Below are 15,279 nucleotides of genomic sequence, written 5' to 3' on the forward strand. Positions count from 1 at the left end.
ATATAGAAAGAGAACTGGGAGGGGTACACAAATTAATGTATAAAGGTGTTGATTTTTTCATAATGAAGTTATGAACTTACACGAGGACCATATGAAATATTTAGGAAAACTGTTTGAAGAATGGGAGAAGCTAAATCTTTTAGCTTCTATATGACTGCAAAAAACGTGATTTGGGGCAGCAAAAAATAAAAACAAAAGCACAACATAAGTCACACAAACATATATTGCAGGTTGAGCTTGTCTAATACCTTGGCCCCAATGCCTGAGAATATCTACATCATCAAACCTTCCTTTGGTCTCATTGCATAGTATTATTTTGAGGAAGTCATTGGGGCATATCTGTTCTGTTGGACACAATAATCACAATCTGGCAAATAAAATGGCAGATAATCCCAGTGAGATGGAGAAGGAAATCTTAGTGCCTTGCTTAGAACTAAGTGAATGTGGACTACAGTTTTTCCCCCCAGTCTCTTTTCTGATGATATAATTGGGAGAATACATATTACTAGAATTCTCCAACAATAGGGTACTATTTAAGGTAACCCTAAGCCTATCTTCTCAGAAGTAGTTTTTAGTTATTTTTAAATGAATTATTTTAATACTGTTAGCCCCAACTAATAGGCTAAATGGGGAAGGTAGGTATAAGGGCCACATTTATTGCTTCCTTCAGCAAATTGAATATGTTAGATGGAACAGGGTCCACCATGTGTAATGGCATGCGGGAATGATCTTGGGAGACAGGAGGAAGAGCCACAAACTAGACTACCATCATGGAAATGAGAGCTCAGATAATAGAAAGGGGAGTGTGGGAAGCATTTCAGAAAAAGACCCTCCCATGATTTCTAGAGAGGAGATAAATACTTTCAATCTGATAAGATTATGACAACATAGCCTTACAATCAAAGTAGATATAGTCCTAATAGCTGTGTTTCTTGTATGGAACTGAAGAAGTTTCTTGGATAAGAAGCAAAACATTTTCAAAAGAAAATGTTGCCTTTTGGAAAAAGTGCCTTTGGGATAACCATGGCCTAGATCCGTGGTGGTGAACCTATGGCATGTGTGCTAGAAGTGTCACACAGAGCCATTACTGCCGGCATGTGAGCACTCAACCAGAAAAGGTCTACTGTGCATGTGCGCGCATCACCTGCCTTCTGGGTGATGGCACATGAACATGAGCAGGCAAGCGCATGCACAATTATTAGCACGGGAGCCCAAAAAGGTTAGCCACCACTGGCCTAGATTATTGAGAATATCCATAGACATTCTTGCTTGGATTAGCTCAAAGGGCTAATACCATGCTATTCATGGGTGATATTTTTCCAAATACATTCCAAGTGGTCTGAAATTCACCCAGCAGTTTGGGTATAGTTCTCAATAAATAAAATGTCAAAGAAAATGGTTTTCAGAGAAATTTTTGGTCAGGACTATTCTTTTCAAGGAACCCAGATGAAATATGAAAGGGATAGAGAAACAATGTGAGAATTTGTTCCAGTAATGAATCAAATATATAAGGAGAATGAAATTAAAATCAGGGTATTTCCCATTGTTTTTAGTTCTGATAGGATTAAATCTATGACATTTTCATGATCTGTTGTTGATTTATTTTTTTGCAGAGATGTAGCAGCACACTTTCAGGGCAGCAGCATGCCGTGAATTATGGTCAGAATCCTTTGCCTATATATATGATCCTCAATACCAGGGACAAATATAGCCTTCAAGAATTTAAAGGTAACATTACCAACGTTGATTAGGACTCAACAATCATGGGTCTTATTGGTCTGCCAGGAAAGGCAAATATTTATTTCATTTTAATGTGTACCACAGTGGTGATGTTATTGGTCTAGAGCCAATGAAGGAGTCTCAATGCCATGTTATATATTATTCTCTAAAATGAATGGTGAGAATTCTACCCAGGGGTGGGATTCAATTTTTTTTTACTACCGGTTCTGTGGGTGTGGCAGGGAAAGGATACTGTAAAATCTCCAGTCAGAAGTGGTATTTGCCAGTTCTCCCAACTACTCAAAATTTCCACTACCAGTTCTCCAGAACTGGTCAGAACCTGCTGAATACCACCTCTGGTTCTACCCTGTTCCCTACCTCTTCTTCTTCTTTCCCTCTTATGAGGTCTTCTGAAGAAATGAAGACACAATGCATTACTGTAGCTTTGTCTTGCAAAGCCCAAAAAGCCAGATATTTCTTTATCACTGCCTGTTAAATTGGGGGAAGGGAAGAATAAAAAGTGGAGTCAGAAAATGAGCGGGGAAAGACAGATATGTAAGAAGATCTGTGTAATGAGAAAAAATATGGAAAGACCACTCAAGTATCTATCTTTTCTTTTTTTAGTCCTTGGAGGGGAGCTTTTCAGCCATAACATGGTGTGCACACTTTCTCAGAACATAGGATATTTTGAATATGTTGATTATTTTTCTCACTTCCTTTCAGCCACTTGTTCTTGGATAAAGTAAGGGAAATAATGGATTTTTTGATTTTGGACAATTTCTACTAGATGCTTATTTAGAATATCTTAAGTAATTGAGTTGGACAATAAGGCTTTGAGGTTTTGGCAATTAAGAGAGAAACTGTGGTGTGCATGAACCAGCAGCAGAAAGAAATGATTAATTTTAATAATTGTTCTGTCTAAGTGTTCAGTTATTCAGTTCTGTGTAAGTGTTCAGTTATTGCAATGATAATGAACAACAGAACTATCTGACACCAAAAAGAAGACTTTGGAGAGCATCTGCAAATATAAATCCCAACAGGAAAACAGGCAACATTAATTCAAGAGCCAACATAAATACCATAGACTGTCATGTAAACTAATAGATAGGACTGCCACCTTCATTCTCTGGAGATTTTCAGTTACTGATGACCTGATGGACTAGAGGGGAACAAAAAAAACAATGTAAAAGATTTTTAAAAAAGGCAGCCATAAAAGAGATACTGGGCCCTTAATCATTACCTAGTCTTTGCAGTGCTATTCAACATTTTATTTTTCCCCATATACTTAGCTTGGTGGAAATGCAGCCCAAAAAAGTATTTTAAAAAGTATTAAATTTAAAGGCTAATTTAGTTACATTCAATCATTGCAAAATCATATTTTGCAAAACCAGTGTTTCATTTGAACCTGTAACTGATATGATTTTGTTGTAGAGTGGATGGAATTTACTCCTTTTGAGGTTGGATTATTAAAATACGGTGCTTACATTCGTGCTGAAGACTATGGAAGCAAATTCTTTATGGGTCGGATAATGAAGAAGATCCCAGAATCTCACATCTGCTTCCTGAAAGGTGCATTCAAGATCTTTACCTGTGTTTTTTAAATATACAACCTTCTGAAAAATAGTTTTCCCAAGGCAGTTTACAACTTTCTAAAATAACATTTTGACTAATTAAATATTAAAAATTATTAGTGTTGCTAAATCACTGATACAGATTCCATGAAACAATGCCATTTCTTTTCCAAAATTCTGGTTCCACTTGTCTGAAAGTTGCCAAAAACAAGGTTGAAAAGAAAAATCAACAAGGTTGATTGTTTTAGGTTGTAATCTAAAGCAACCTAAAGAACATTGGATATTTCAAAGAAGCCACAGAAGAAAATCATGGAACATTTTGAGGAGGCACAAAAAAGCAAATATCTATAATGCTCATTCATTCATTCATTCATTCATTCATTCATTCATTCATTCATTCAATTTTGATAGCTGCCCATCTCTTGACAGCTTACAATTAGTACAGACACTGTCTTTTTTATGCCAGAAAACTTATTAGTTACTATTCCACATCCATATCCATGAATGGGGCCTGGACAGGTAGAACACCGAAGGAAAACAAGATTAGAAGGGGGCCACAAGCAAGAGAAGGTTGAGGAACACTGCTCCAAAGCATTTTCAGTTTCTTCCAATGTTGTACCATAAATTCGACAAGTTGGCACTGTCACCTGTGATTGTGAACCACAACAGATCATACTCAACAGTACAATAGCACCCTGCTTAAGGCAAATTCTATATGGTGCATTCCTTTAGTTCTTTTAATATGCTTCTACGGAGAAAACATAAATGAACAGAAAATATATTCTTTTCCCTTGAATTTGCTAGTTTCAACAATGATAAAGATAAGTAAAGACTGCCTCCTTGTGGCAGTAGGCTAGAATCTAAATTAGTCACAGGGCTGATTCACATTTGCACCACCTCAAATATGAGTGAGCCACTGATTATTACTATGGAAGGAGCACCCTGTATTATCCTTTGCTTTTACACGGCCCATGATTTTTTTCATTTGTGGCAGCTTATGCTGTGTTGTCCTGTCCACAATGCTTCACTTCAGCACCTCCACTCCAGTTGGTTATTGTACTCCAGAATAGCTCCTCTTATCTGGACTTTCCTTTATGGCCATTTTTTTTTTTTTTTTTTACAAATTCAGCAGCAAACAGTAAAAGCTGGACTTTCTTTTTCATCCTCTTCCCCCTGCCAGGTTCATTGATGGATCTGTGAAAGTGCACTTTTTAAAATTCACCTCAGTTTCAGGTGAAATTGACAAGAATTCTGCTACTTTCCCATTCTATCCTAAGTAGTAGGAAAAATGGTAAAACTGAAATTTCTCCCCTCCCCCTTTATTAGTTCAGATGAAGTGATGAAGCAGGAGAATCCTCTAATCAGGGATTCTGGTAAATTATGCTCTGGACAGTAAATTATGCTCTGGACCAGGCTAGCACTGTGACCAAAATGAAGGAGGAGGTTTGAAACCAGAAAGGGATTTCTTAAGCCAACTTCGTTTTGGCTGATCTAGGAAGAACAAATAAAAGACAAAAGAAGACCAATAAACATGACTAGGAAGGAGACTGGAGTTTAAAACCTATGAAGAACTGTTGCAGAAATTGGGTATGTCTAGTGTTAAATACTGAGCATGGGCGCAAGGAACGGAGACGAGGCGGAGAACTAGTGAACTTCAACTCTTTATTAATGGATAAGAACAGAGCAAAAACCCTGGGCAGCAGCAGCTCTTTTATAGAGCTGGCTGCTGACCCATTAACCAATGATTTGCGTTCCAACGTTTAAATTGTACCCAATGAGAGATGTTCAACTAATAGCCAATCAGGCTGCTCCGTGAGGACCAATCCCTGCTCGCTATTCATGGGCCAATCAAAGGTGCAGGATTACGAGCCTGCTTTTCTCGTAAGGTTGACAAGTTTTTATTAAATAGTTTTTATTAGTTCATAACACCCCTCCCCCCTAGGTTCCGTTTGAGGGGTGCGGTAACATAGTCGCGTAGATATGCAGGTCGTTTTACCTGCCTGTTTGATTTTCGCTGCTCCACCGGTTTTTGTCTGCAGTCCGGTTCCGGTGAAGTGCTTTCAAGGTTTTCTGGTACGGCTAGTTCCGTTTCTGTGCGGGAGGACTCGGCGCGGCTATCGTTGTTGTTATCCCAGTCTCCTAGGCTTATTTCCGGGTCCCGTGGGCTTGCCTCCCTTGTGTTATTTCCCCGCGGCGATGCCACCCCGCTTCCTGATTCTTCTTCAGGTTGCGCGTTTTTTTGGTTGGGTTGCTGGGTCCCCTTGATTACGTCGTCATCTATTTCTATTTCAGCCCCCTCGATATCCCCTCCCCCCTTAGTTTGCGAATTAGGGGAGTCGCGGGAAATGGGTGGCAATCTGGATCGAAGCTGATCTATATGGCGTTTCCATGCTCTCCCGTCATTAGTCTGTAGGCGGTAGGATCTGGGACCGGTGGGTTGGGTAATGGTTGCAGGGACCCATAATGGCTCGCCAGAAAAGTTTTTAGCAAACACCAAGTCGCCTACCTTGAATTCGTGGCACTTCCCGCTAGATCCGAAAGGTTTTTCTGGTGAATAAGAAGGATGTAGACGGTCGAGGTGGGAGCGAAGTCTCCGCCCCATTAGCAGTTCGGCAGGCGTCTTATTCGTGATGCTGTGTGGGGTGATGTGTTGAAGCAGGAGTATTCGGTTGAGCTTGTCGTCGATGTCCCCACAGTCCATTTTATGTAGGTTTTTTTTGACTAATTGTACCATTCGCTCCGCCCTTCCATTGGCCGCAGGATGCACTGGCGAGGTTAGCGCATGGCGGATGCCCCGGTCCGCTAGGTACTGTTCAAATGCCAGGGCAGTGAACTCGGGCTCATTATCAGAAACTAAAACGTCTGGTAACCCATGCGTTGCGAATAATTTATTCAGTTTGTTAATGACTGACTCCGTTGTGGTTGTCTTCATCTTCTGGATTTCTAGCCAGTTTGAATAGGCATCAAATGTTAATAAAAACGTGTGTCCTTTGGTGGGTCCCTCAAAATCAACGTGGATGCGGGACCACGGACCCCGAGGGGTTTCCCACTCGGTTGGCGTCACTTTAGGTGGGGCGTTGCTAACGTCTTGGCACTTTCGGCACGTGGTTACCCAGGCTGCGATCTGCTTATCGATGCCCGGCCACCACGCGTAGCTTCGTGGGAGTGCCTTCATGCGCACGATGCCGGATGTCCATCGTGCAATACTTTTAGAACAGTTTGTTGTAGCCTCTCTGGGACGACGACTCTATCCCCCCAGAGAACGCAGCCTCTCTGGGAGAAAAGTTCTGTCTGCCGATTCTTGAATGGCGCGAAATCGTCGTGGAGTTGGTCGGCTGGCCATCCTCGTTCGACCCAGCTGAGAACTCGTGCCAGGACAGGATCCCGTTTTGTCTCGATGGCGATGTCTCTCGCTGTTAGTGGTGGCGAGTGCAGCGTTTCGATTTGGAGCGTCGTGAGGGTTGGACCTGGGTCGTTGACGGTTTCCGGAAATGGGGAACGGCTTAAAGCGTCAGCGTGGGGAATGGCTTTCCCCAGGCGATGTTGCAACAGATAATTGTAGGCCGCTAGGAACTCAGACCAACGAGTCATTCTTGGCGATAAAATATAGGGGGTTGGCTTGTCTCCCGCTATAATACCAAGCAATGGTTTGTGATCCGTGATTATCGTAAATGCTCGTCCATACACGTATTCGTGAAAGCGCTTCACAGCAGATACAACAGCAAGGGCCTCTTTATCGAGTTGGCTATAGTTCCTTTCAGCCCTTGATAATGTTCGTGAGAAAAACGCAATAGGTGCTTCATTTCCGTTTGGTAGTACATGGCTTAAGATTGCTCCCACTCCAAACGGTGAAGCGTCGCATGTAATAGTTAAGGGTAAAGTCTCGTTGTACTGCATCAATACAGCGTCGGAGGTTAGTAAGTCTTTCACTTGTTGGAAGGCGCGTTCCTCTCGATGTCCCCAGACCCAGGTTGCTTTTTTATCGAGAAGTCTGTGTAGGGGCTCCGCTACAGTCGCCTTTTGGGGCAAGAAAATGTTGTAGAAGTAAATGAGCCCCAGGAAGGCTTGGAGGTCTGTTCTATTTTTAGGTGTTGGGGCGTTTTTAATTGCTTTTAGCTTGTTATCAGTGGGATGGATTCCTTGACTATCGAGAAGGTATCCAAGGAACTCCACCCTTTCAGTACACAGTTGACATTTATTTTTTTTAACCTTCAGGCCGGCATCTTTAAATTTCCGTAGAACCATTCTGAGACGCTTTTCTAAGATGTCTCTATTAGGGGCGGCGATTAAAACATCATCAAAATATGGCACGACCCCTTTTATGCCTTGTAAAAGTCTCTCCATCAAACTTTGAAAAATTCCCGGAGCTACGCTCACTCCGAATTGGAGTCTATTGCACTTAAAAGCACCTCTATGCGTAACGATAGTTTGTGCTTCCGCAGTTTCCGCATCTACGGGCAACTGTTGGTACGCTTGTGCTAAATCCAATTTAGCGAATATCTTCCCGCCACCCAGGGAGTGGAGAAGGTGTTGAACCACCGGCACTGGGTAAGCACTCTGCTGAAGTGCATGGTTCAAGGTGGCCCGATAATCCCCACAAATTCTTAACAATCCATCTGGTTTAATGGGTGTTACAATTGGGGTTTCCCAACGGGCATGGTCGGTTGGTTCTAAAACACCCTGGGCTATTAATTTATTGAGCTGCTCATCAATCTTTGGTTTTAGTGCAAAAGGCACCCGACGAGGCTTAAGGCGGATGGGAGCTACTTCAGGATTAAGGTTAAACGATATTGGGGTCCCCTTGTACTTGCCTAGCTCTTCTGAGAAAACGTCCTGGAATTCTTGGACGAGAGACTCCTCCCAGTCGTTGCTCTCGGCTTGGTGGACGCCGGATACCTTGATCCCGAGCGGGGCGAACCATTGTAGGCCTAATAAACTAGGCCGGTCACGGTCGACAACGGTCAGCAGTAGAGATGCGATACAATTTTTGAAGGAGACTTGGACTTGGCTGGAACCGACGACCGGGATTCTGTTGCCCTGGTAATCCTTGAGTATGATCCTTTGGGGGCTGAGGTCCTGACGCCGGATGGCCGGGATTAGTTGTTTGAGGGTCTTCCAGGAAATCATCAAGAGAGACGACCTCGAGTCGACTTCCATCACGCAAGGTTGGTTCTCAATGGCGACCTTCACTCGGATCTTTCTTGCATCTAAGGATGTAGCGTGGCCGATGGTAATGGTTTGGTGTGCCTCTTCTTGTCTCGTTGGAGTGGCAGGTGCTTTGTTTCTGTAGGAGTGGTAGTTCCATTGGTGGTTCTGGCGATTTCAATTCGCAGGAGGATATCCTGAAGACTGGCTGCAGTTATTCTCCCTGCGCTTTGGGCTGGATCTTCGCTTGCTTCTACAGACCTTTGCGATGTGGCCTCTTTTTCCACAGGAACGGCAGAGCGCGTCGAGGAATTTGCAATCGGATCATGAGTGGTTTGCCCCACAACCCGTGCATTGTCGCGGGAGTCGTTGGTTTTGTTGGTCTCGTTCAGACCAGAGTCGGTTGACCTCTTCCTTGTCACTTTCTGATGGGGATTCCAGGCCCTCATGGTGCGCCGTTGTTGAGTGCCTCTCGGGGCGAGGCGAGGTATCATTCGCGAGTTGACGGAGCGGTGCATTGGTGCGGCGCATTCGAGCGGCCGACTTCCTGGTTGCTTCTGCTGCGGTAGCGTCTGCAATGGCATCGGCAAGATCGATGTCCCCTTTGGCCATGATCTTGCTTTGCACCATCTGGTCATCTAATCCCAGAACTATGTGGTCTCGCAAGGCTTCTTCGAGGTTGGAAAACCCACAGAGGCCACCCAAGTTCTGGAGGTCAGCGATGAAGTCTGCAAGACTTTCGCTTTTCCGCTGGTCCCTGTGGTAAAACTCGTGCCTAGGGACAAGTGTTGGCACTGCGGGTGCATAGTGGGCCCGTAGAAGGGGCGCGAGGGTGTCCCAGTCCATCGTTTTCACCTCAGCCAGTTTTGCAAGTGATTTCGCCATCTTAAATACGGCAGGCCCACAATGGGTCAGGAATATTGCTCGCTTCTTGCCGGTCGTAGCGTCCTTTAAGTTATTGGTCTCCAGAAACATCTGGAACCGATCCATATACGAGTCCCAGTCTTCGTTTGCCAGGTCAAATGGAGCAGGTGGTATAGCACCGCTGGCCATATTGCCGTTGTTGGTGCGCCTTCAGCCACGTGCTCTGTTTGGCGCTCTGTAGTGTTCAGTCAGCTCTGTTGTCTCCGCATCCCACCTTCGTCGTCAGTATTAAATACTGAGCATGGGCGCAAGGAACGGAGATGAGGCAGAGAACTAGTGAACTTCAACTCTTTATTAATGGATAAGAACAGAGCAAAAACCCTGGGCAGCAGCAGCTCTTTTATAGAGCTGGCTGCTGACCCGTTAACCAATGATTTGCGTTCCAACGTTTAAATTGTACCCAATGAGAGATGTTCAACTAATAGCCAATCAGGCTGCTCCGTGAGGACCAATCCCTGCTCGCTATTCATGGGCCAATCAAAGGTGCAGGATTACGAGCCTGCTTTTCTCGTAAGGTTGACAAGTTTTTATTAAATAGTTTTTATTAGTTCATAACATCTAGTGTAATGAAAAGAAAAACTAGGAGTGACATGATAGCAGTGTTCCCATTTCTAAAGAGGTGCTACAAAGAAGAGAGGGGTCAAACTATTCTCCAAAGCACCTGAAGGTAGAACAAGAAACAATGGGTGGAAATTTATCAAGGAGAGAACTAAACTAGAACTAAGGAGAAATTTCCTGACAGAACAATTAATCAGTGGAACGGCTTGCCTCCAAAAGTTGTGGATGCTCCAACACTGGAGGTTTGCCTGAAATGATATAGGGCACGGGTGTCAAACTCGATCATGTCACATGACGTCACGTGACGTATCACAATGTTTTTTGCCTTTGCGGAACTGTGATGGATGTCACCTGTGTGTGATGCATCTGGCCTGCGGGCTGCCAGTTTGACACCCCTGTACTTCCCTGCTTGAGCAATTGGACTAAGAAGACATCCAAGGTCCCTCCAATTCTGTTACTCAGTTATACCAGAGAGCTAAAGGCTGCATTGTGGAAAAGCCTACTCCATCATACTTTCAGTCAGAGGCCATTTTATTCAGCATGAAAATAACCAAAAGAACATTAATACAGTGGGATTTTCTGAAGATTTAAAAATTGACTTAAAGGACCAACAGTACTGAAGATTCATGTAGAGTAACATATTTCTTCTGTTGCTCTGATTATTAATATGGCTTATGCTGCTCTGGGCAGTTCAACAATATTTAGCATGATCAGTACTTTAATTAGTATACATGTTCTTGGGTACTTTCAATTCAGAGAATCAGGTTGATGCCATGGTTAAGACACCAGGCTAGAATCCATAAGTCTCTGAGTTCTAGTTCTGATTTAAACATAAAGCCAACTGGGTAATATGAAGTCAGCTATTCTCTCTCTCATAATCCCTAAGAAAGAGGCAATGGCTCTTGCCAAGAAAACTGTAGGGAGTTCTCCAAGAGATTTGCCAGGAGCCAGTAATGACTCGAAGGCACAACATTTTTAGTTAATTACTGAAATGAACTGAATGAATGACCAGGCTGTTCTTCAAAACTACCAAGAGAAAAAGGCTGAGACATTTTTATTGGCTTCCAAATTTCTTGATAATATTCTTTAATTCCTTTTAAATCAGAACAACATATTGCTAATGTCCAATGAAGGTTACATTCTATTTTATGGAAGTTTATGCTTTAATTGATATGAATATCTTTGAGATGCCACAAACCTCCCATTTTGGCTTCTTTTCTGCTTTGTATAAGTACTAATTTAGCTCCAATTTTTCAAAGAAATATGCAGTGAACTGATGCTGGGACTTTTCCTCCACAAAGTCTATATTTTATTGTTGAACAATTTCCCATCCAATTTTTTAAAAAGGTATGTATAGTTTTTATGTTTTAAATAATGTATTTGTACACTGTCCAGAATCTTTCTGTGAGGAAAATGGGCAGTTTCTAAATTTGATAAATAAATAAAAGTATATAAAACTTGTTATTCAGCAATCCATATTGTTTCAGAGACTTCCAACAGCTGAAGTTTAAATTGTTAAAAATCATTCAAAATGGACCCTCTGCGGGACCAGCCTGGGCCAAGTTCCTGTGGAAGTTTAAGGATCAGCATTTCTGAGGTGGAAGCTTGCTCTGAAATCTTCATAAGAACCATAGGACTGCAGTCTTAACACTCAGAACTGTTTGGAAAACGGACCTTTTGATGTATACAATTCTGAACTAAACCTGAATATCTTACTAACTCTTGATCTTTCTTTAGGTATGTGGAGTAATGTGTTTTCCTACAACCTCTTGGATGCATGGCATAAAATGGACAGTTCAGAAGATAGTTTCTGGTATAGCTATACCCATGACAAAATAAAGCAAATAGGTTAGTAAAATACAAATCACTTTAAATTTGATTATGGATGTTGATTGTTTAGTTTATATAATACCTCTCTGGAATATCGATTATAGTAATAAAATCCTGGGTGTAAATTTCTATTAAGTGAATCCAAAGCAGCTATATTTATTGCAAAAAGTTAATTCTAAAATGTAATGAAAAAGACCAATTAACCCACTGCAACAAATTACATATCAGAACTTTACTGGTCTTTGCTATGTTTTCTTTTACTGAACTTCAGATATTTAACAGTTTAGATTGATAACTAGAGTAGTCTTTCTCAAAATATGTTGTAGGATGTTGATAGATACAGGCATACTTCAGTATTGTTTAGAAAGGGGCTTAGCTGGGAGCCAGTGATTTTGCTGTGAATAATTTGAGAAGTGTAAGGGATATTAATTTATTCCACATATAGTCAGAGACTAGCCTACCTATTATATTAAGTCTATATTAATAAGCATATGAAAATAATATCTGTGTTGCATTTATTTATATGTCTGACTGTATGTATGTTTGTATGCATGGATATTTATATGTATATATGTGTATATATGCACAAATGTATATAGACACATATAGGCACACAATCTTTGTCTCTCTCTTCTTCCCTTCCTCTCCCCATCCCCCCATACAGGATATACCAAAAGTTGAGCTCTATAGACCAATCGCAATATGTTTTACTCTTTTTCCCCCACAGAAAATGCTACTGTATTAAGGAATGTTCAAAGGTCATATAACAGGAGTTTTTAGAAGAAAATGAAAACCAATTCAAAACATTTTTAATATACTATAATGCATATAATAAATGTTCAATGGGGCTTGGCTTTTGGTATACTCTGCAGTGATAATCAGTGAGAAAAATATTGTAATATACACCAGTCTATCTTTTCCTCTTAATGACTGCTGCACTAAATTAACCTATATATCTTCTGTTCAGAAGAAAAACCACCTCTGCCACCAGAAGCAGAAGCAGTGAATACTTACCTGGTCAAGCCTACATGTAACATTATGAAGATAGTTCGCAAAGTCATAACAGAGCGTGTATCAACATCAGAAGTCTACAATTTCTTAAATGGATTCCAATTAAACAATGGATATCTAGAGAATAAAAATTTTTATATATGGAAAGGTACATGATAAATGCTAAGAAAATTTGTATCAGTTTGTTAATTAAGATGATGACCTGATTTTTTAAAAAAATGCAAGTATTAATATTAAAATATAGTTAGTAAGATGTATAAAGTTGGACATATCTCTCCCTTGAAAATAGCAATTGTCAAATAAACTATGATGGCTGGATTCCCCAAACTAAACAAACTACATTAACAACTTTGCACAACAGCCACTAAAATATAGCACAAAATAGTCCAAAATAGCCAAGAGAGTCATGAGTTTACAATCTGGCTCAGCTATATTATTGGAATGTGATTTGGATAATTCTAATTCCACAATATTTTAAATGAACAATAAAAATATTGCAAAGGGTATTTGCAAGAAATGAAGAATAAGAGTTGGGGTACCACATACCACTCAGTAAGATTTTTAAGGAATTTTAACTGTAGTTCTAGTTTGAGACTAATTTAACAAAAATTCTTTTTCACATTTACAGTATACCACAGGGAATGTTTTTAAAAGTTGATAGTTATGTTGAAAGTATATTATGGGTGATATTGATTTGTCTGCTTTTGCCCATTTTTGTTTAAATTTCATATATTTATTAATATAGTATTACAAAGATCAATATGGTTTAAATCTGAATTCCTGTAATATATTCACTGGCAATCTCTCAATATTATGGAAATATTAGTCAATATCATTCCATGTAGTCAAGGTTTAATGATCAGTGCAAAAATTAGATTGAATGAAGCATGTGTTTTGTTGTTCTCTTTATTTTCTGTTTTTAGTTCTCCTCCCCTCCTTTTTAAAACCTTTTTCTTTCTCTTGTTTCATTTATTAAAGCAAATCTGTTGGCAGTTAATCAATTGCTTCCTTGTTTCATTCTGGTCAGATGCTCTTCAGTTGCTACTTCATTCTTGTTTCACACTGGCAATTTTCAGTGCAACAGTACTTTCAAAAGAACATTTAGTTATTAAGGTTTCTCTTGAATAAAATATAATTGGATAACAAGCTGCTTTAAATAACATTCCATACTCCACAAGTTACGGTTTATGAATGTGGAAATGTGATGTGCCATGTGTCCTAAAGAAAATTAGAAGCTGAATCAAACCAAAAAGCAAACTACTTTTTGAAGCTATGAACTGCTAAAGAAAATGTTTGCCTTTCAGATACTGTACTGGACACTTTTCCTAACCAGTTGATGACTTCACTGGAATATCTGAGCCTTATAGATACAGCTGCCTATATAGACACCAGCTATGCACCACTGATGAAACCAGAGAGAAAAGTGGATGTCATTATACATTTGAATTATTCTTCAGGCTCACAAACAACAGTAAGATGACTTACAATTAAGTGTTGTTTTTGTGTCATTAGTTTGTGTCTTACACTTACAGAATTCTACAGAAAAGAATTCTGAGAGGTTACATGCATGTCCATATACAGTATGTGCTTTTGCTTTGTCTGAGAATGCTAGCATTAAATGGGCTTAAAAGGATGGTGCCATTCCCTTTGGGGATAAACATACACAATTGCATTTTCACTCATATTAAACACTGTTATTGTAGTACTGGCAACAAGAAAACCCTCTTTAAAAGTCTTAGAGATTATCTATGGAGGTCACAAAACTGGGTAGAAAAGGATTTGCTCTTACCTCCATATCAGTGTCTTCTCTCCCTAATTTGTCTGGCTGAAGTTTTTGATAAAGTGATTAACTGAGTTGTGGTGGCACAGTGGTTAGAATGCTGTACTGCAGGTTAACTCACTGCTTACTCCAGGAGTTGTGCTCACTCACAACCTTGAATACTGAATGGCTCAAGGTTGACTCAGCCTTCTATCCTTCCAAGGTCAGTAAAATGAAGACCCAGATTGTTGGGGGCAATATGCAACTCTGTAAACTGCTTAGAGAGGGCTATAAAGCGTTATGAAGTGGTATATAAGTCTAAGTGCTATTGCTAACAGTCCAGAGGTGAAATTAGCAGGGACATTCGCTATTGAAGTCAATAGTTTAGGTGCTAATCCTAGTGTGTAATGCAAGTTCCAAATAGGCAGGTCTTTATTGATGGTCATCTTTAAGTGAAAGAAACACGAGGCGTTGTAAAATCCAGTGAAAATACCAATGTCTCTTAAGAAGCTGTTATGTTTGAAACACACAAAGCTAAGTTATGGAGCACACAAAGTTGGGAAATTATAGGAAGTTGTTCCAGTGGCACCCTATACTTAATTATATCTTAAATGCAAGAAATCCTGAGACTCCATCTACGCACATCCATTACTGATCAGTTCTGATTACAAGATTCAGGTTATTCAAGAACAATAATCTACCTCTGGGTAAATATCCAGCCTAAATATCCCAAGCAAAGAAACATTCTTCTATTTTTGCCTA

General features: G+C 40.5%; 1 protein-coding gene across 1 annotated transcript in view; it reads left to right on the top strand.

Moving 5' to 3' along the window:
• Window positions 1–15,279, top strand: part of LOC113409997 (cytosolic phospholipase A2 epsilon-like) — a 56,750-nt gene that overhangs the window by 37,390 nt on the left and 4,081 nt on the right. Inside the window, exons 14-18 of the mRNA XM_087951669.1 lie at window positions 1,614–1,728; window positions 3,151–3,288; window positions 11,655–11,765; window positions 12,715–12,906; window positions 14,063–14,229. Of these exons, the coding sequence (XP_087807795.1) occupies window positions 1,614–1,728; window positions 3,151–3,288; window positions 11,655–11,765; window positions 12,715–12,906; window positions 14,063–14,229 (723 nt within the window). The remainder of the gene's footprint in view (window positions 1–1,613; window positions 1,729–3,150; window positions 3,289–11,654; window positions 11,766–12,714; window positions 12,907–14,062; window positions 14,230–15,279) is intronic.

This window comes from Notechis scutatus, chromosome 1 (assembly GCF_049901735.1).
Source record: "Notechis scutatus isolate UNSWTSFEM ecotype Mainland chromosome 1, rNotScu1.2, whole genome shotgun sequence".
Taxonomy (NCBI): Eukaryota; Metazoa; Chordata; class Lepidosauria; order Squamata; family Elapidae; genus Notechis; species Notechis scutatus.